Genomic DNA, 19,266 nt, shown 5'->3' with positions numbered 1-19,266 from the left:
GGTGGGAGGGGGCTCCTGTGAGTGTCGTAAAGGATGTGGGAATTGCAAATGCTTGTACATTGCTGGTGAGATTGTAAAAAGGTGCAGCCCACTTTGGAAAACAACTTGGCAGTTTCTTGAAAAGTTAAACACAGATTTACTAGAGGACCCAGAATGTCACTAAGAGTTGTACACCCAAGAGAAATGAAGACACACATCCACACCAAGTCTCGTACCTGAAAGTTCATGGCAGCATTACTCACAATCACCAAAAAGTAGAAACAATTCAAATGTCCACCAACCAGTATTCACTAACCAAACGCGGTATGCTCACGTAGAAATATCATCAGGAACACAAAGCCAGGACGCACAGACCTGTGCTCCGCCACAGGAACCTCAAAACATCACGCTCCGTGAAAGAAGTCAGACACAAAAGAACAACTATTGTATGATTTTGTTTATATAAAACACCCAAAAAGGACAAAAGTAGAGAGACAGAAAGTAGATTAATAGTTGCCCAGGTTGGAGGGTGGGAAGGACAGTGACTAACAGGGGGCGGGGGCGGGGGCGGGGGCGGGGGGGGGCAAGGGGGGGCAGGACCTTTTTTTCTTTTGGTGAGACAGACATTTTAACTAGACTCATGTTGTCATGGTGGTGCAAGGCACTGGGTCCTTCTCAATACACCAAAATTCATTTAACTGCACATTGAAAACAGGTGAATTTTACTGTATGTAGATTAAATCTTATTTGGAGTGTTAAGAGAAAAAGAAGTAAACACAGAAACACAAAAATCTATGGCCCATATCCTCCAGAGCAGTTCCCCTTTCCAGAGGGCACATAGCATTTTGTGAATTTACCTGGGCTCGCAAATAAGCTGACAAACAAACAACATGAATGGAGTGAAACAGAATGTCTCGATTTAGTCACAAAAGGCAGAGCACACTCGACCTGGCAGGAGCTTTCTAATTATGCTGTTGTGAATTGCAAAGGCTGTGTCTCCATTCTCTCCTCTCCACCGCAGGCCAAAGCTCACAGCCTTCCTGCTAGACCCACCGACCCATCAGCATCTGAACTGACTCCTGGGTTCCCTCCCGTGTCACCTGGGAGGTCTTACTCTGTCACTCAGGGTCTTACTCTGTCACTCAGGCTGGGGCACAGCGGTGCAACTGGCTCACTGCAGCCTCAAACTTCTAGGCTCAAGTGTTCCTCCCTCCTCAGCCTCCCAAGTAGCTGGGACTACAGGTGTATGCCACCACATGACCTCTGCTTTTTTTTTTTTTTTTTTTTTTTGTAGAGATGGGAGTCTAGTTATTTTGCCCAGGCTGGTCTTGAACTTCTGGGCTCAAATGATCCTCTCACCTCAGCCTCCTAAAGTGTTGAATTACAGGCATGAGCCACCATGCCCTGCTAACGCTGAAATGATGTCACTTCTCTGATCAGACTGTTCTCGGGACCTGGAAGCCAGGACTTCACCATTCTGCTAGTGTCGGGGCCGTGCTTTCTAGCACATGGGCTCTTGTGGTGCCAGTGGTCACAGGACAGCACGCTCCCCTCCTGTGGATGACTCCTTCATGCCCTTTCCTCTCTCTGCTAAGGCCTCCAGCGTTTTCTGTCCCATCCATATGCTCCACTTATAACCCTGCTTTTGCTTTGATTTTCTCATTAAAATAAATCTGCAGGCTGGCTGGGTGCAGTGGCTCATGCCTATAATCCCAGCACTTTGGGAGGCCGAGGCAGGTGGATCACCTGAGGTCAGGAGTTCGAGACCAGCCTGACCAACATGAAGAAACCGTGTCTCTACCAAAAATACAAAATTAACCAGGCATGGTGGTGCATGCCTGTAATTCCAGCTACTCGGGAGGCTGAGGCAGGAGAATTGCTTGATCCCAAGAGGCGGAGGTTGCAGTGAGCCAAGACACTGCCATTGCACTCCAGCCTGGGCAACAAGAGCGAAACTCCATCTCAAAAAAATAAAAAATAATAAAATAAATCTGCAGGCTGCCCCCTCAGGGCAACGTGTCTCGCCTGCATTACTGCAGAAGGATGGGCCACACCCCTGCCCTGGCGGACTAGACCTCTTAAGGACACCTCTGCCTTCCACCTCACTCCTGAATCACCCACATCTTCTTCTCTAGTGAGTTGTAGAAACGTGCTTTTTCCTGACCCATCTTTAAAACATCTTCTTCATGCTTTGCTCTGCAGCTGCATCCCATTTCTGTTTCCCTGTAGAGCGAAATGGTTCCAAAGCGTGGTCTCGACTTACATTGAACACCCCTCCTCCCTCTGGCTCTCTGAGCTACTCCAGTCCAGCTCTCCGCCTCTGCACTGCCCTGAACCTGCTCCTGCCGGCAGCCAAGGCCTATGGAGACGTGCAGCCTCCAGCTGTAAGACAGGGCCCCCCACCCCCGCTGATCCTGAGCACCTCCTGCAGGTGGTTTCCTGAACCACTCTCCTCCCGCTCCAAGGCCCCTCCTCCGTGCAAACGTCGGGACTCCTGGCTGCCCAAGGCCGCTCTGCCGTTTTCTGTCCGCACCTGCTTCCCGGAGTTGCATTTATTCCCACAGCTCCAAATGCCACCTGCCTGCTCATCGCACCCCGCCCAGGCCTCTCCCTGGCTGGGAGTGTCTCCTCTGTTTTTTCACTGCATAGACACCACCCCTCGCCCTTCCTCCCAAACAGCTCCAAACAAAACTGTCTCCGTTTCAGTTCACGGCTCCTCAGGACAGAAAACCCCGAGTCCTCCCTCCCCGTGTGCTCTTTCTCTCACACCCAGATCCAACCCAGCATGAATCCCCGCGACTCCACCGTCCTGACCGACGCTTCCAGCCTCCACCGCCCTGACTCAGGCCCCGGGTCCGCGCAGCCACCTCCACCCTGCGCCCTGCGGTTCACGCTCCACACAGGCGCAAAAGTCAGATGGGGCCCCCGGCTCCACCAGGCCTGCGGGGCCTACAGCAGGGGCCGGCTCTCCCCGCTCCTTCCCGGGCCCAGCGCACTCTTCACAGGCTCCCTCGGCGGAGGACGTCTTGCCAGAGTGTCACTTTCTGTGTGAAACACGCCAAATGTCCCTTTATGCCCTCATGTTTTGACTCTCCATAGTATTTTTCTTCTTCTAATATACTATTTACTTACATTGTTTATTTTCTTTCTTCTCCTAACAGAATGTACTGGCCACAAAGGCAGAACATTTTTCCTGCTTTGTGTACTTTTGTATCCCTGGTAGCACAGACACATTTAATATTTAATTGTTGAGAGAATGAATGAATATACTCCCCCTATTTACCTATCACTCCGATGCCCTGCAACGGACCCTCAGCTTCCTGCTGACAAAGATTCTCTCCTTGGCCAAACGGTAGTCCAGCTCCTGAACCTCCTCCTACGTCCATCTGTGCACGTCCTTGTAAAATCCAGTTTCACCAAGAATCCTGCTAGGTCCGGTTAGCAAGAAGCCCCTACCCTCAATACCTCATCGCCCTCCATATCTGATCAGGTTCCTCATCCTCCATTGTCCCCAAGGTGAAGTCTGACCACCATGGCCTGTCTTCAGCAAGAATCCTATTGGGCCAGATTAGCCAGAGTCCTTTTTACTCTGAATTACCTTTTAGTTATTTTCCACCCACTGCCCCCAACCCTGCTGCTTGGTTATCAGCTCCCCCTCGCCCATGCTGTATTTGGAGTTGAACCTGATCTATCTCGATCCACCTATACCTACCTCAATGGTCTGGAATAAAGTCCTGCCGTGCTAGTAACATTGAGTAATTTTTCTTTAACATTGCTCATGCTGACCTTACACATGCTGACCTCAGCCCCTCTTTCCACCACTCTGTGTCCTCTGCCCAGCTTTGCTGTCTCTTCCAAGCAGAAAATATCCTCCCTGCTTTCTGTTTCCAGAGTCCTTCCTCCACATCTCTTCTTGAACGCTAAGGATTGATGTGTTCATCTGCCCTCCCTTCCACACTAAGCTCAGCCCCACAGCCTCTTGTCTAAGACAAGCTGAAGTAGTGCTTGAAGAAACCAGCTCTGAGACGTTCAACGGTCTGCCAAAGCCAGTGAGGCCCCCGCCTCTGTGCATCCGCACCTGCTACCTCCAGAAAGAGACCTGGCGATGCACCCTGCTGAGGCTGCCCAGCTGCCCTGAGCCCCTGCCCAGTGCCACCACCAGTGAATCTGCCTCAGAGACACGGGACTGAGCCCAGCCTTCGGTGATTTGCTAAGTTAGAGAAATCACACGTCGAGCATTGAACCCAGACAGCACCTGTTTTAGTCCGTTATATGCTGCTCATGGCAGAAAACCTGAAACTGGGCAGTTTATAAAGAAAACGAATTTTCATTTCGCTCCCAAGGTCGAGGGAGCACGTGTGGTGAGGAACTTCCTGCTGGTGAGGACTCTGCAAAGTCCCAAGGCAGTGCAGGACAGTCCATGGCAGGGAGGTGGAGCGTGCTGATGCTACCTTTTCTTCCTTTAAAGCCACCAGTCCCATTGATATCATAAGGCACTACTCCATTAACCCATGGTGGATGAGTCCACTCGTGAGAATGAAGCGCTCTGGACCCAAGCACCATTTAAAGGATCCACCTTCTCAACATTGCCACTCTGGAGATTCAATTTCAGCAGGAGTTTCAGACAGGACAAACCCTGCCATCGTAGCCGCCCCCTTCTCATGCCACCCAGGCTGGGACCCCAGCCTACCCTGCCACTTCACAACTTAGCCACAGAGCATGAGCCGCAGGGCCTCCTACTACCCTTTGCCACACTCAGGAGTCCCACCCAGTCTTCCTGCAAGGCTCCCACTCTTCCTTCTTCTCTTCCAGCCAGAATGGCCATACCTCACGCACCCCTCCTTCCTGTTTAAATCAGGTACCCCCTCCCAGCAAGTGACCTCTCTCACACCTCACACTGGAGCTGGCAGGGGGAAGGTGCCTTCTTACCTTAGTGAGCCAGGGCCTGAGCAGGCTCTCAGGAGTGCTGGCGATTGCATTAGGAGGGTGGGAGTGTGCAGCAATGCCACCAGAGGCACACCTGCTGGAGAGATTTCAGGAAATCCCTAAGCAGCTATTGTTCATAGACAGCTGTGTGACAATAGTTATTTGCAGCTAAAACACAAAGTCAATAATTAATAAACTATGTGGCATGAGGGGATTGTTGTCTTTGTGAAAACAGGAAGCTTGTTTTTTCATTTCTACACATTCATGGGGCACATGTGCAATTTTGTTACATGCATAGATTGCAGTGGTCAAGTCGGGGCTTTTAGGATGTCCATCTCCAGAATAACGTACACTGCACCCATTAACCAATTCCTCCTCCTCCTCCTCTTCCTCCTCCTCTTCCTCCTCTCTTCCTCCTCCTCCTCCTCTTCCTCCTCCTCCTCCTCCTCTTCCTCCTCCTCCTCCTCCTCCTCCTCCTCTTCCTCCTCCTCCTCCTCCTCTTCCTCCTCCTCCTCCTGTTCGTCCTCCTCCTCCTCCTCTTCCTCCTCCTCCACCTCCTCCTCCTCTTCCTCCTCCTCCTCTTCCTCCTCCTCCTCCTCCCGGCCACCCCTTCACCCTTTGTCTCCATTGTTTCTCATCCTACTTTCAACAGACATATTTTTTAGTTCCCAATTATGAGTGAGAACATGTAATGTTTGTCTTTCTATGCCTGGCTTGTTTCAATTAAGAACCCAAGATATTGGCTTGCATTTCCATCCACGTTACTGCAAAAGACATGATTTCATTCTTTTTATGACTGAATAGTTTACCATTGAGTATATACGGCACCTTATCTTTATCCATTTATCCAGTGATGGACACCTTGGTCGATTCTATATCTTTGCAATTGTGAAGCTTTGACTTATTAATGAAGAGGCTTGAAATTCATCCAGGAAATTGCCGAGGTCTCATCAGAACTGAGTCCCTTGCTGGGTCTGCAGTCATTTGGATCAAGCATGACCTTATTCCCAGCAAGGTGGGCATTCAGAACTCTGCAGTCCTCTACTCCACACAGCCCCTCCAGGTCCCTTATTGAATCTGGGCCTGAAGAAAAGAAAATCTGTCTCTGTATTTTATGTAAAAGTATGGTTAATACTGGTTTGGTTTGTTGTTGTTGCTGCTGTTTGTTTTTTGTTTTTTTGTTTGTTTGTTTTGACAGAGTTTTGCTCTTGTCGCCCAGGCTGGAGTGCAATGGCGCGATCTCGGCTCACTGCAACCTCTGCCTCCCGGGTTCCAGTGATTCTCCTCCCTCAGCCTCCCGAGTAGCTGAGATTACAGGCATGTGCCACCATGCCCTGCTAATTTTGTATTTTTAGTAGAAATGGGGTTTCACCATGTTGGCCAGGCTGGTCTCAAACTCCCAACTCCAGGTGATCCACCTGCGTCAGCCTCCCAAAGTGCTGGGATTACTGGTGCGAGCCACTGTGCCTGGCCTGGTTATTACTTTTTAATCTTAAAACCTTAAAATTGTCCCTCAGAAAATGTTGTTCATTTTATTAACACTCTCTCTTTTTTTTTTTTTTTTGAGACGGAATCCCATTTTATTAATTCTTTAATTGAGTTCAGTTCTCTATGTGAACTCAGTTGTCAATGATTAAAACTAGTAGGTTGGCTGTTTCAAGGCAAAATCTACTTCTTACTCCAAACTGGTTTCCTTTTCAATTTTTTTTTTTTTTTTTTTTTTTTTTTTTTGAGACAGAGTCTCGCTCTGTGGCCCAGGCTGGAGGGCAGTGGCACAATCTCGGCTCATTGCAAGCTCCACCTCCTGGGTTCCCACCATTCTCCTGCCTCAGCCTCCCAAGTAGCTGGGACTACAGGCGCCCGCCACCACACCCAGCTAATTTTTTGTATTTTTAGTAGAGACGGGGTTTCACCGTGTTAGCCAGGATGGTCTCCATCTCCTGACCTCCTGATCCGCCCGCCTCAGCCTCCCAAAGTGCCGGGATTACAGGCTTCAGCCACCGTGCCCGGCCAACTTTTCAAATTTAAACAGGGAGGAAGCCCCAGCCCAACTGGCTGGATCCCAGAGCTGCAGGTGACAAACCCCACGCACCCTCTGAGTCTCACTGTGAAATCCAGAACATTGGTGTGCAGTCTGGAGGGACTAGTGTTAAGCTCTTTTTATGCCAACTGCTATCTATGAGCAAATGTGGTTGATTCACAGTTTCATCAGCAGGGCATCATCCGCCAATAAAATACTAGTGTCAAAGTTAATTCTTCTCGTAGATCTGTATAGAAGTGCTTCGTATAGAAGATTACCTTTTAAGGGGCCAAAAGACATGTGGTTATACCAAGAACAAAATGCAGGTTAGCAAAGCCCTGCATAAATGTTTATAATTAAGTGGTTCTTATTATATTGAGGCAAAATCCAGACTTTTGCTTCATCAAATTTTAGAATAAATCAGCTTAACAAATAGTATTAAATGAGATATAATCTAATTAAAAGTTTAGAAGTTAGAAATTGAGAATAAAATCCAAGAAAAAGGAAGATTGAGATACCAATGGAGGGGTTCATGGTGCTTACCGCTTGGGACTCTGAGACAAAAAGGCATCTCATCCCCAAATGGAATTTAGGCTGGATGGTCCGGGGTCCTGGAGCACTGTTGTTAATTCCATTCCATCTAATACAGATTGTGGGAACACAGCCTCACTTTTCAGACATCCTAAATATGAAAATACTCAGGGAGAAGAAGACGTCATGATGTATGTAATTTACTTTAAAATTCTTCACTAAAAACAAAATAACAAATATGGCAAAACGAGTTTAACCTATGTGTGTGGCTGAGTCTCTGACAGGGCCCCAAAGAGTCCTTCCTGGTCTTCAGGCCGATGTGTAACCCCCACCCTGAGAGTGGGCCTGGACTCACCTCTAACAGACAGCAAGCAGGTCACAAAAGGTGGGGACTCCCGCTCTCACCCTCTCCCTCCTGCCCTAGGGGAGGCCGTAGGTGCTGATGCAGGGGAGAGGCCACGGGGCTGGCAGTGGAGGGTGTGGGGGCTGGGTGGAGGAAAGAGCAGGAAAGATCCTTCCAAGCCCAAATGCTTCTGATGAAAGCACTCAGGCACTGCAGGGTGCCACGCAGTTGAAAAGGAAGCTCCTGAGGGAGGGTGCTTCTCTGTGTCCCAGTCCCCAGGGCTCTGCAGCGGCACCGGCAGTGCCATGGGAAGATGAAATGGTCCTGATGCCTGGCCCAGCTCTGAGCCTGGTGCTGAGGACAGGCTGATTCCCCTCCTGAGCCTGCGCTCCCAGGAGGGCCCCTGCAGGCCAGGCCTGTCCTTCATTGTGTGACTGCCTGTGTCCCTGAAAGATCCAATCTCTCTCTCTTTTTTTCGAGACAGAGTCTCACTCTGTCACCCAGGCTGGAGTGCAGTGGCACGATCTCAGCTCACTGCAACCTCTGCCTCCCAGAGTCACATGATTCATTGTTTTTTTTGTTTGTTTGTGTGTTTTTTGAGGCAGAGTCTCACCCCGTCACCCAGCCTGGAGTGCCGGCTGCCTGTGGAGGTGATGTTCTGTCCAATATGGTCGCTGTCCGGTGGCCAAAATGAGTATCTCAGACTGTGCTGGGCTTTCTGAAGGGCCACACAACAGTTCAGGTTCACCACTTGATTTAAAGGAACATCAGCCGGACTCACGCCCTTGCCTGTGAGGGCTGTCTGCAGAGTCCCCCCGTGAATGAAAATGTCTGTGTAAGGACCCTGCGTAAAAGATGTTCTCTGTAATTCTGGAAAGCCACTAGTACAAATGCACTCTACATGCAGCAAAAATTACTAAATTACATAATACGTAACAATCATGGAAAAACAAAAACCTGGTATATCCGTCAGCTTGGGCAGCCCTAACCAAATGTCGCAGGCTGGGAGTCCTGAGCCACAGAAATATTTCCTCTCACAGCTCTGGAGACTGGAAGTCTGAAATCAAGGCGTCACCAGATTTGGGTTCCCTTGCATCCTCCCTCATTGGCATGTAAATAGCTGTCTTCTCACTGTGCTCTTCCAAAAAGTAGAAAAAACAAGTATGCGTCAACAGAAGACAAAGAGACAAAACGAGGTGGATGCGTGTCGTGAAATATTTATTATTCAGTCACAAAAGGAGTGAAGCCCTGATGGGTGCTACAGCACGGATGGACCTAAGACATTATGCTATGTGGCATAGGCCGGACGCAAAAGGAAAATACTGCATGATTCCCCTCACATGCAATCTCTAGATGAGGAAAATGTGTGGAGACAGACGGCAGCCCCGCCCAAGCCAGGAGGATGGAGAAAGGTGTTTCTCACTCCCCACAGGTGCCAGGAGGCAGCCTGCTTGGACAGCCATCGCTTTCAAGTCCTCCTCAGAGAATCCCTTCACACCTAACTTGTTGCAGAGCATTTTCCTGCATGATGGATATGCCGAGAACACTGACGGGGCCTCCAGTCCTGGCGCGGGTTCCAGTCCCACACACTCTATGAGCCAGAACATTCCACTGGAGTTTTTTTTTTTTTTTTTTTGAGACAGAGTCTCGCTCTGTCGCCCAGGCTGGAGTGCAGTGGCCGGATCTCAGCTCACTGCAAGCTCCGCCCCCCAGGTTCCCGCCGTTCTCCTGCCTCAGCCTCCCTCCACTGGAGTTTTGATGGGTGGGTAGGCTCCAGCCTTATCTGTTTACAGCTGATAAGGAGGAAAGAGGCCTTTCCTGGCAGGGACCCACCTCCACCCTTCCCGTGCTCCCGGCAACGCTTCCAGCTGGGCCTCTTGATGGCAAACAGGGCAGCTCCTCTTCAGTAAAATGCGAAACCCTTTTATAAGACCTTTGAGTCAATGCGGCAACCCAGGACCACAAAGCTTTGTGTGGAGGGCAAGTGACAGTTTGGCGAAAATAGGTCATCAGAAGCTTTATCGCCAGGCCATCGGCCCTTCTCAGAGCAAGCAGCTTAAGCATATCGCACTGATATTTCTTGCCTCTCAGTTCTGTCTTGCTGGCAAGACATTTTTTTCCCTAGTTTTCACTTATACAGTGCAGATTTTCAAAATCTTACTCTACATATGAAATGTCATATGTATTGGAGTTTTTAAAACTTCAAGAAAAAAGTTAGGGAGGAAACAAATGAGATAAGATTGGCCAAGGCTGATACTGAATTGCTGAACCTGGGCTTATTGGCTCATTCTCCGAGCCTTTGTGTATGTTTGGAAATGTCCACTAAGGTAAAATTTAATCAATAAACTATGGGGGAAAGTTAGATTTTAGAGGCTGCTTTTAAAGCTTTCATATTGTCAGAGAGGTTTGGTTTCAACATCACTCTGTAAAGTGAACAGTTTTAAAACTTATTTAGACAAAAAATACAATCCTCTAGCTTATGTACACCTTCATTTTAGTATACAAACAATTTAGCTCATGCAGAAGATTCTATTAATTTAAAGTCATAAAATGTACTTACTTTTACATATAATTAAATGATGTAATTAACCAGTAGTAACCATTGAGTTTAAAAGTGTATTTTTTTACCGGATGCGATGGCTCATGCCTGTAATCCCAGCACTGTGGGAGGCCGAAGCGGGTGGATCAGGAGGTCAGGAGATCGAGACCATCCCGGCTAACACGGTGAAACCCATCTCTACTAAAAATACAAAAAATTAGCCAGGTGTGGTGGTGGGTGCCTGTAGTCTCAGCTACTCAGGAGGCTGAGGCAGGAAAAAGGTTTGAACCCGGAAGGCAGAACTGGCAGTGAGCCAAGATCACGCCACTACACTCCAGCCTGGGTGACAGAGTGAGACTCTGTCTCAAAAAAAAGTGTATTTTTCACCGGGCATGGTGGGTTTGTGCCTGTAATCCCAACACTTTGGGAGGCAGAGGCAGGAGGATTGCTTAAGGCCAGAAGTTAGAGGACAGCCTGGGCAACATAGCAAGACCCTATCTCCACAAAATTAAAAAACAATTAGCTGGGCATAGAGGCACAAGCCTGTAGTCCTAGCCATTCAGAGGCTGGGGTGGGAGGCTCACTTGAGCCCAGGAGTTTGAGGATGCGGTGAGCTATGATCACTCACTGCACTCTAGCCTGGGAGACAGAGTGACACTTTGCCTCTGAAAAAACAAAATTAACAAGGTGTTTGTCTCATGACTCCACTTACAGATGCTTGATGAAGTTCTGGGGCACCTTCCTCCGTGTGCTCTGCCCACTCAGGTCTGCTGGCCTTGACCTGGTCCTGGCAGCCCACAGGACCCATTGCTGGGAGGGCCCTGGGACAGCCTGGTCCTCCAATTTCCCATTGCTTTAACAGCCTCTTTAACAAACCTCACATGTAAAGGTGTAAGAAATTAAATCACCGTTGAAGATTATTTCAGCCTTGGAGGAAGAATCCTATTTTTAGAAATAAGTTTTTATATTAAAATCACAGAACAATTTGCAACACTGGGTTGCAAAGGGTCTTCTTTAGTGCTGATAAAAGGGCCTCAGTCCCTATTCCCGTTGTTAGAAAAACAGATTTAGAAGGTGGTAGAAAAGACCACAGATCGCTCCCTCCTTGAGTTCCGTTTGGATTCAGCAGGCTCCTCCGGTGAGGGCGGGTGCTGCAGTTGCCCCTGTGCTCCCAAGGGCTCCCTGTGGTTGCCTTAAATACCTGTGAGTATCTCATCATATCTGTGCCATTCATGTTTTTCAGAGATCGAACTGCCAAGGGACTGGAACTCTCTGAGCCTCCCTTTCTCTCTTTTCATGTAGGGGATAATCATAGCACCTACCCTAGAGGGTCCTATAGTAGATGGGGGCAGAGCCCCTCCCCCACTTGCCGGGCACAGAGAAGAGGCACCATCTGCGGAGTGATGGGGCCTCTCTTAAAGCGGGGGGACATGCTTTCCCTTATCCTCGTGTTCCCCATTCAGGGCAGCTGGGACCCGAGGCTGTGGCCTGTGCCCCACACGGCAGCTCCTTCTCCCGCAGGGCCGCTCACCATCTCCCAGTACAAGGAGTACGCGATAGAAAATCTCCATCTTCCTATGAAAGCTTTTTGTTCATGTTGGTTTTTTTTTTTTTTTTTCAGTGAGAAAATGGCTCGTCACCTTGGATACCAATGTTTTACCCCAGGGATTGGTCACTCTTGCTGCTGTCAGCACTGTAAACACTGCTGGGGGGAGTCGGCCCGAGTCCCCACCCCCAGCCAGGTCTCAGAGAGGATCGTCCTTCAGGCGCAGAGGGGCCTGCCTGTCACTGCACCCCCAACCCTAGCTCAGGGGCTGTAGAACTCGAGATACCATCCCGTTTCTCCTGGCTGAGGAAGGGAAAGGAACGTCCACACCTTCCGTACTCGTTCATTCTGTGTCCCCGGGGTCTGGAGTAAAGACACCTTCAAATGCAGAGGCTCTTCAGACTCAGCTTTCCTGGAAACTGATCTTCAATGCACTCAGAGAAGGAGACTCTCAAACCAAAAATGACCTGGAGGCACCATGTCAGGTAAAGACAGAGGTCATGAGATCTTAGAGCCAAGAGGGGGTCTTGAGAGCCTAAGAATAAATCGTAGTTCATGAGCCACTGTTCATTAAAGGAGGTGTACACTTTCTGTCTCAAAATCTTTCTAAGCCATAGCAAAATTAACGAAAACCTACAAGTTACGAAATGATTGCCTTATTCATTATAATTATTTTACATAATTTTATATTTATATATAATGATTGCATTGTATTTTTATGTATAGGTGAATTTCTGCTTATACTTTTAAAGACATTTTCAACTTCAATGATTTTCTTTAAATATTCTAGGTTTCTGTTTACGGTCAGTTTGGCATTACAGATCACCAATTTGGGAAACAGTAAGAAACATTTTATTCATAATTTCAGTTTTAATTGCATAAAATATTTCTCAATCATTATCAGTCTCACATTTTCAGTATTTTTTAAAGGCTATCAAAGAGAGAAACATAACGGCCGTAGAGAGGAAGTCACCAAGGTTGCCACTCAGAAGCACCAACAGTCACCGCTCAACTGGACCTCCAGTCATTTCGGGGAGGTGACTGGGAGCGCCCAGGCCTGGGGGCCGGAGGAGCCACTCCCCTACTCCCGGGCTTTTGGAGAGGGTAAGTTGCGGGGAGAGGGTAAGTTGCACTGCCCACAAAATCCGGAGCGTCATCTCAGTCTGCCAACTCAGAGTTTAGGATATAAGAATAGGTAGTATAAATTCAGGATAAAATTCAAGGAGAGCATTTTGTTACCTTCAAATGATGATGCACTTATAAAGCTATAAAGCTAGACACAGTTCCTAGTGAGGTGTTAAAAAGTTTTATTCTTTCATTGGCAAAACGTCGTGTTAGCTCTTCAATGGCTATTCTGCTGCAGATCTAGAGAACTGTGATTTAAATGTGTTGAAAATAAGTATCCCAAGCCAAGATAACAGTGGACCCTTGGTTGGCTTATCGCAGACACGGCGTCCCCAGGAGGCCCCTCGCCGGTGGGTTTGGCGTCATCACACCCGTGGGTGGTCCCGCCTGGGAGGCCTGTGCTTAATCACTGTCAGGTGAAGCCACAGCCAGAGGTTAACATGTGAAAGGAAGGGAGAGAGCAAGCCGGGTTTGCAGGCCGCAGCCCTGGTCGTTTGTTTCATGTCCCTAACAAGCAGGGTTTACCTGAGCAAACACACTTGGCGGGGAGCTGATTTTACTGCCTCCCCGGGGCGGCCACGTTCGGCCCCGTCCCTGCGGGAGAATCGGGAGGGCCACGGGCAGCTGAGGGCGCGGGGCTGACGCGCGGGTGATCCCGCAGGTGCGTCCGCGAGGCCGCGCTGCTGCCGGAACGGCGGCACCTGCGTGCTGGGCAGCTTCTGCGTGTGCCCGGCCCACTTCACCGGCCGCTATTGCGAGCACGACCAGAGGCGCAGGTGGGCACCGGGGTGCGCGGGGAGGACGGGAGTGGGCGCCGGGCGAGGGGCGTGCGGGTCGGGGGGCGCGGGGAGTGGGCGCCGGGCGAGGGGCACGCAGGTCACCGCATTGATGCAGGTCCGGGTCTTCTCAGTGAATGCGGTGCCCTGGAGCATGGAGCCTGGACCCTCCGCGGCTGCCACCTTTGCAGATGCGTCTTCGGGACCCTGCACTGCCTCCCCCTCCAGACGCCTGGCAGCTGTGGTAAGAGGCCCTGCAATTCGGTCCCCAGCTCACCACCACACTGTTGCGCCTTCACTGCAGCTCACCCTCCATACCGATCCACAGTGCATCTTCCATTGCCAGGCCACATAGCATTCAGCTAACTAGATCGATTCATCATTGAAGAAAATCGCATTCACTGGGAATCATATAGTGAATTAAATTTTGTTTTGAAGTTGCTCATATCCAGATTGCTGAGTTTAAAAATGATTTCCAAACAGTGTCCTCCTGTGTCCCTTTCAGTGAGCAGAATTTCAGGAGATGACCAACTGGTAATCGGAGAGGAATCTGGGAGACAAGTTAGCTGCCTAAATCTCAGGTGGTTTCTCTGCACTAGACTAGCACCATCTGCTCAGCTGTGGGACCAGCAGGGGCACAGGCAGCACGGCATTTGCAGCACGGCATTGGCAGCACGGCATTTCCCTCTGGAATCCTGTGCCTTCTCTCCTCTCCTCTTTGGCGAGCACTGGCTGGAACTAGCAATGGAGGGCACAGCCAGTGAAGGCCCAGTCTCTCAGCCCCAACCCTGGCCCTGCCCTCTCCTAGGCCTGGGTGGTCTGGTGGTGCAGTGTCCAGGGGCACGCCTGATGAAGCCAAGGCCCCCGAGCCACTCTCCTGCCCCCTCCCTCCACTTCAGTCAGCCCTGGGAACCTCCATCTGTCAAAGGGCACAGCCCTGCAACCCCACTTCCCACCTGTTGTCCTCAGGCCATCCTGCTAGGGCTGTGTGGAGGGCAGCACCAGTGGCCAAAGATCTTCAACCCGGCTCCCCCAGCTTCCCTCTTGCTCTCAGAGGCCGGCAGTGGAGAACACTTAATGCATGCTTAGCTCTCCTTCACCTTCCTGTCCTCTCTTCTCTCCCTGGTAGGCCCAGCAGTCCAGGAACACTCTTAATACAGGCACAGCCCCTAACCCCACTTCCCACATTTTCCCAAAGCACCCCCTCTTATATGTGTGCTCCTTTGGCTGGGCCTCTGCCTCTGAGTCACCAGCTGCTCCTCTAGGCCCCAGAGACAGGAAGACACAGACTTCACAGACAGGCATCAGAATCACAGCGGATGCTTGTGTGGTCCTCACACAGGAAGGCAGTTCCCACCTGCCATTAGACTGCCCAGGTTGGAATGTGGGGAACGGACTAGCTGTGAGACTTGCACCATATCTGGTCATGATTTTACATTCTTGGAAACATCCAGTGCTGGGACTGCTATGTACCAAGGACAGTGATAATGGCTCTGAAAATGTGGCTCTGTTCATCAAAGCTGGACGAAATAGTACCGTCATCCTTCCGAGTCATCTGTCAGGTGCAGAGAGGGTAGTAATACCTTTGTGTTCTTTTACCCATTCATCCTGCTTCAAGGCAAGTTACAGTGATGCTTGTGATGGCTGTGCCGATGGTGGTTATGATTATTTCAAGTTCACAAGGGTGATGATAGATGGAATATCCTCCGTGGCATGTGCCATTGCAGTAGGGCAAGCTCTTTCGGGTGTTACAGCAGGAGAGGAGCTCTCAGTATATTTCAGGCACTTTATATACCCATTATCCCATTTAACTCTTATGAAAGCCAATGAAGTAGGTACACCTTTTACATTTGGGGCAGCTGAGACAGAGAGAGATCAACTCCTACAGAGAGTAAAAAGGGTCTGATTCTTAACCTTGTGCCATTCTTGTACTCTTTTTTTTTTTTTTTTAAGACGGAGTCTTGCTCTGTCACCCAAGCTGGAGTGCACTGGCCAGATCTCAGCTCACTGCAAGCTCCGCCTCCCGGGTTTATGCCATTCTCCTGCCTCAGCTTCCCAAGTAGCTAGGACTACAGGCGCCCGCCACCTCGCCCAGCTAGTTTTTTGTATTTTTTAGTAGAGACGAGGTTTCACCGTGTTAGCCAGGATGGTCTCGATCTCCTGACCTTGTGATCCGCCCGCCTCGGCCTCCCAAAGTGCTGGGATTACAGGCTCGAGCCACCGCTCCCGGCCTTTTTTTTTTTTTTTGAGATGCAGTCTCGCTCTGTCGCCCAGGCTAGAGTGCAGTGGCATGATCTCGGCTCATCACAAGCTCCGCCTCCAGGGTTCACACCATTCTGCCTCAGCTTCCTGAGTAGCTGGGACTACAGGCGCCTGCCACCACACCTGGTTAATTTTTAAATTTTTTTTATTTTTAGTAGAGACGAGGTTTAACCATCTTAGCCAAGATGGTCTTGATCTCCTTACCTCGTGATCCACCCACCTCGGCCTCCCAAAGTGCTGGGATTACAGGCATGAGCCACCATGCCTGGCCCATTCTTGTACTCTTTCTATAAGAGTAATTATCAATATGACTGGGTACAGTGGCTCATGCCTATAATCCCAGAACTCTGGGAGGCTTAGCTGGGAGGATTGCTTGAGGTCAGGAGTTTGAGAACAGCCTGGGCAATATAGCAAGACCTGTCTCTACAAAAAATTTTAAAAATTAGCCAGGTGTGGTGACGAGCACCTGTGATCCCAACTACTTGGGAGGCTGAGAGGCAGAAGGATCACTTGAGCCTAGGAGTGTGAGGTTACAGTGAACTACGACTGCACTCCAACCTGGGTGACAGAGCGGGATCCTCTCTCTTAAAAAGAAAAGAAAGAATAAATATGAAACAAATGAAGGTATTTTTTATAGTGTTGTATAGAATATAGAAAGTTTGGTCATGTTCCAAAGGCAACAGCACAGTAATAGGTAAGTAAATGTTTTACATCCTTTAATGGGAGATTATGATGGTTTTGAAGAGTATGTGGAAGATAGAATGTTGCTACAAAAGCATGGCCCCCTGGCTCCTGCATGGACTCTCTGTCTGGGGATCTCCAAGAGCCCTCATTGCTCTGACTGATGCTCTGCGGGTCCAAGAATGAAAAGCTTCCATCTAGCAGGGACCTTTCCCCAGTCCTGAGCTAGCCAGGATCTCCTTGTTAGTCTGAGGTGGTGGCTCTTTCTACTGTGGCCCTACAACATCAAGTATCAGTGTTTACAAGTATCAAGAGACAATTTAATTCCATAGACTCTAAAATTTAGAGTCTATACAATGACACAGTGATGTAGCCAAGTCAGGTGTCTTCAGAGATGGGCAGGTAACACACAAGTGAGACAGGGCCAGGTCAGGACTCACCTCACTGCTGCAAACTAATTTTTAAAAATGCAATTCTGGCAAAAACCCACCAACCAACCAACTAACAAGCAAACATACATCCGTGGGCCAGATGGCTCTCACAGGTCCAGCTGGCTCTGAGTCTGTAAGCATGCACCCGGCGTCCAGCCCTCCTGTTTCCTTCCGTCAGGGGAAGGCCAGCACAGACCCAGCACTGCTGACCCCTTTCGCACCTGAATAGCTTCACATGCTGTGAGCGCCTGTCTTAGCATCAGCTTCTCTGGAGCCTTGTCTGAACCTAGATGTTAGCATTCCTGTTTGCGGATTCTGGCACCCCTGGAACAACCCTCTCTCCCAAGGTGGGGTGCTGTGGGGAGGTGGCACCCAAGCCTGGAGTGAGCCTGACCTGGCCAATGCCACCACAACCTACCTGTGGACAGGTGTAGAGTGGTTCTTGCTGCCGGTGATCGTCTGCATCATTCCTTGTTAATTTCCAGTTTCATACTCATGCCAGGTTCCCAAGACCAGAGGGCATCTCCTGGAGGTATAGTAGAGGGTGGGGCAGGCCTGGTCGGCAGGTGGGGAGGTGGCTGGCCTTTGCTCAGTTGCCCCGGGGAGAGGGTCCCTGTAGTTGGCCATGCTCTTCCACCAGCCTGACCCCACTCCAAGCCAGGCCTGAACTCACTTGTCAGAATGTTCTAGTGGTGTTGGCTGCCATGCCTGCAAGGTTGTCCACTTCACATGGCAATCACCACCCAGGGCATTAGCCAAGACCCTGCCCAGCCCCACCACTCCAGAGATTCCCATTCCACTGTTCTGGACTGGAGTCCCAGCTACCAAGGTCCTCAGGGACCCTCAGGGTTCAGCATGAATGAGGCCTGCCGTGAGGGGTGGGGAGGGGAGACAGGGACTAGGCGTTCAGGCATGGCCTCCTGTGACCAGCGGTGTGGACGAGGGGGGCAGCAGGTGAGTCCCATCAGGCGCGGCCTCACTCACAGGGCTAGGCCTCCTCAGAACAGCAACCAGACTTTGAGTAGCTGCACCCTCCTGCTCCATCAGCTGTCCCTCGTCAAAGAAATATTTCGAGCACTCATTTGGGGAAAAGTGGAACCTTTGTTGCAGGAGATGGAGGTGAGCTGATTTATATACTACAGCACTGTTTTAAATCGGGTCTATTTGCCCAATCACTCAATGACCTGGAGCGGGACTCCCTGAAAGGTCATAGGCCAAATGAGAGAGACGGAAGGGTTGTTCTTCATTCCCCTTTAAAAACAGGACTGTAATTCTCCTTCAGCGCTCTGAGTTCTACAAACATTTAGAGGAAACCCTCTGTGCAGCCAGCAGGTACCAGCCTCCGCACACCTCGCCCTACAGCGCGGCCCAGGGACGGAGCCTAACGAGGGCTTAAGAGAAAAGGGCCTGCAGAAGGCGGGGAGCCGGCGTTTCTATTGCACGCCCTCAAACCCAGCCGCAACGCTGTATTCATACATCTCCGGTTTGTCTTTTTTTCCAGACCCGAAAGACTTCCTGGCCTCCCACGCTCCAGGGCCCCGCGCCGGGGGCACGTCCAGCCTGCTGCTCCTGTTGCCCTGCGCGCTCCTGCACCGACTCCTGCGCCCGGACGCGCCCGCGCACCCTCGGTCCCTCGTGCCTTCCGTCCTGCAGCGGGAGCGGCGCCTTCTGCAGAAGGCCAGGACCTGGGCATCGCCTTTCATTTTCACTGTTGTAAATAATAGATGTGTTTAGGTTACCGTAAGCTGAAGCGCTGGGTGGATATTTTTACGGGGTAATAAACATTTTCATGAAAGCGCCTTTGGCTCCAGATCCTTGGATCTGGTATCCAGATCCAGATCCAGATACGTGTGTCCCCAGCACGGCTGGGACCTGTAGGTAGAGACAGCAGGACAACAGCGAGAAGGAGCCAAAGCTGGAGCCAGAAAGCCTGGCACCGCCTCCTTCCCCCGACAGTTAGCACCTTCCTTTCACAACATCTCCCTTATGGGGGGCGCGTCTGCTGCGGAACCTACCGCAAGGCGAGGCAGGCAGAGTTCAGCCTAAAGAGCCCCAGGCAGCCTCCTCCGTCTCCCCGGCGCCCCTTCTCAGGCCGCTTCTACAGCCA

The 19,266-nt window shown here is 50.3% G+C and overlaps 1 protein-coding gene across 1 annotated transcript; it reads left to right on the top strand.

Moving 5' to 3' along the window:
• Positions 1–11,741: 11,741 nt before the first annotated feature.
• Positions 11,742–18,958, top strand: LOC117094249 (cryptic protein-like). The gene is made up of 5 exons (XM_033229431.1): positions 11,742–11,887; positions 12,789–12,988; positions 13,671–13,785; positions 13,920–14,029; positions 18,661–18,958. Exons 1-5 carry the CDS (start codon positions 11,742–11,744, stop codon positions 18,891–18,893), a joined length of 804 nt encoding a protein of 267 aa, XP_033085322.1. The 3' UTR covers positions 18,894–18,958.
• The last annotated feature ends 308 nt before the right edge of the window (positions 18,959–19,266 follow it).

This window comes from Trachypithecus francoisi, unplaced genomic scaffold (assembly GCF_009764315.1).
Source record: "Trachypithecus francoisi isolate TF-2019V2 unplaced genomic scaffold, Tfra_2.0 Lachesis_group13, whole genome shotgun sequence".
Lineage (NCBI taxonomy): Eukaryota > Metazoa > Chordata > Mammalia > Primates > Cercopithecidae > Trachypithecus > Trachypithecus francoisi.
This window is presented reverse-complemented; position numbering and strand designations above follow the sequence as displayed.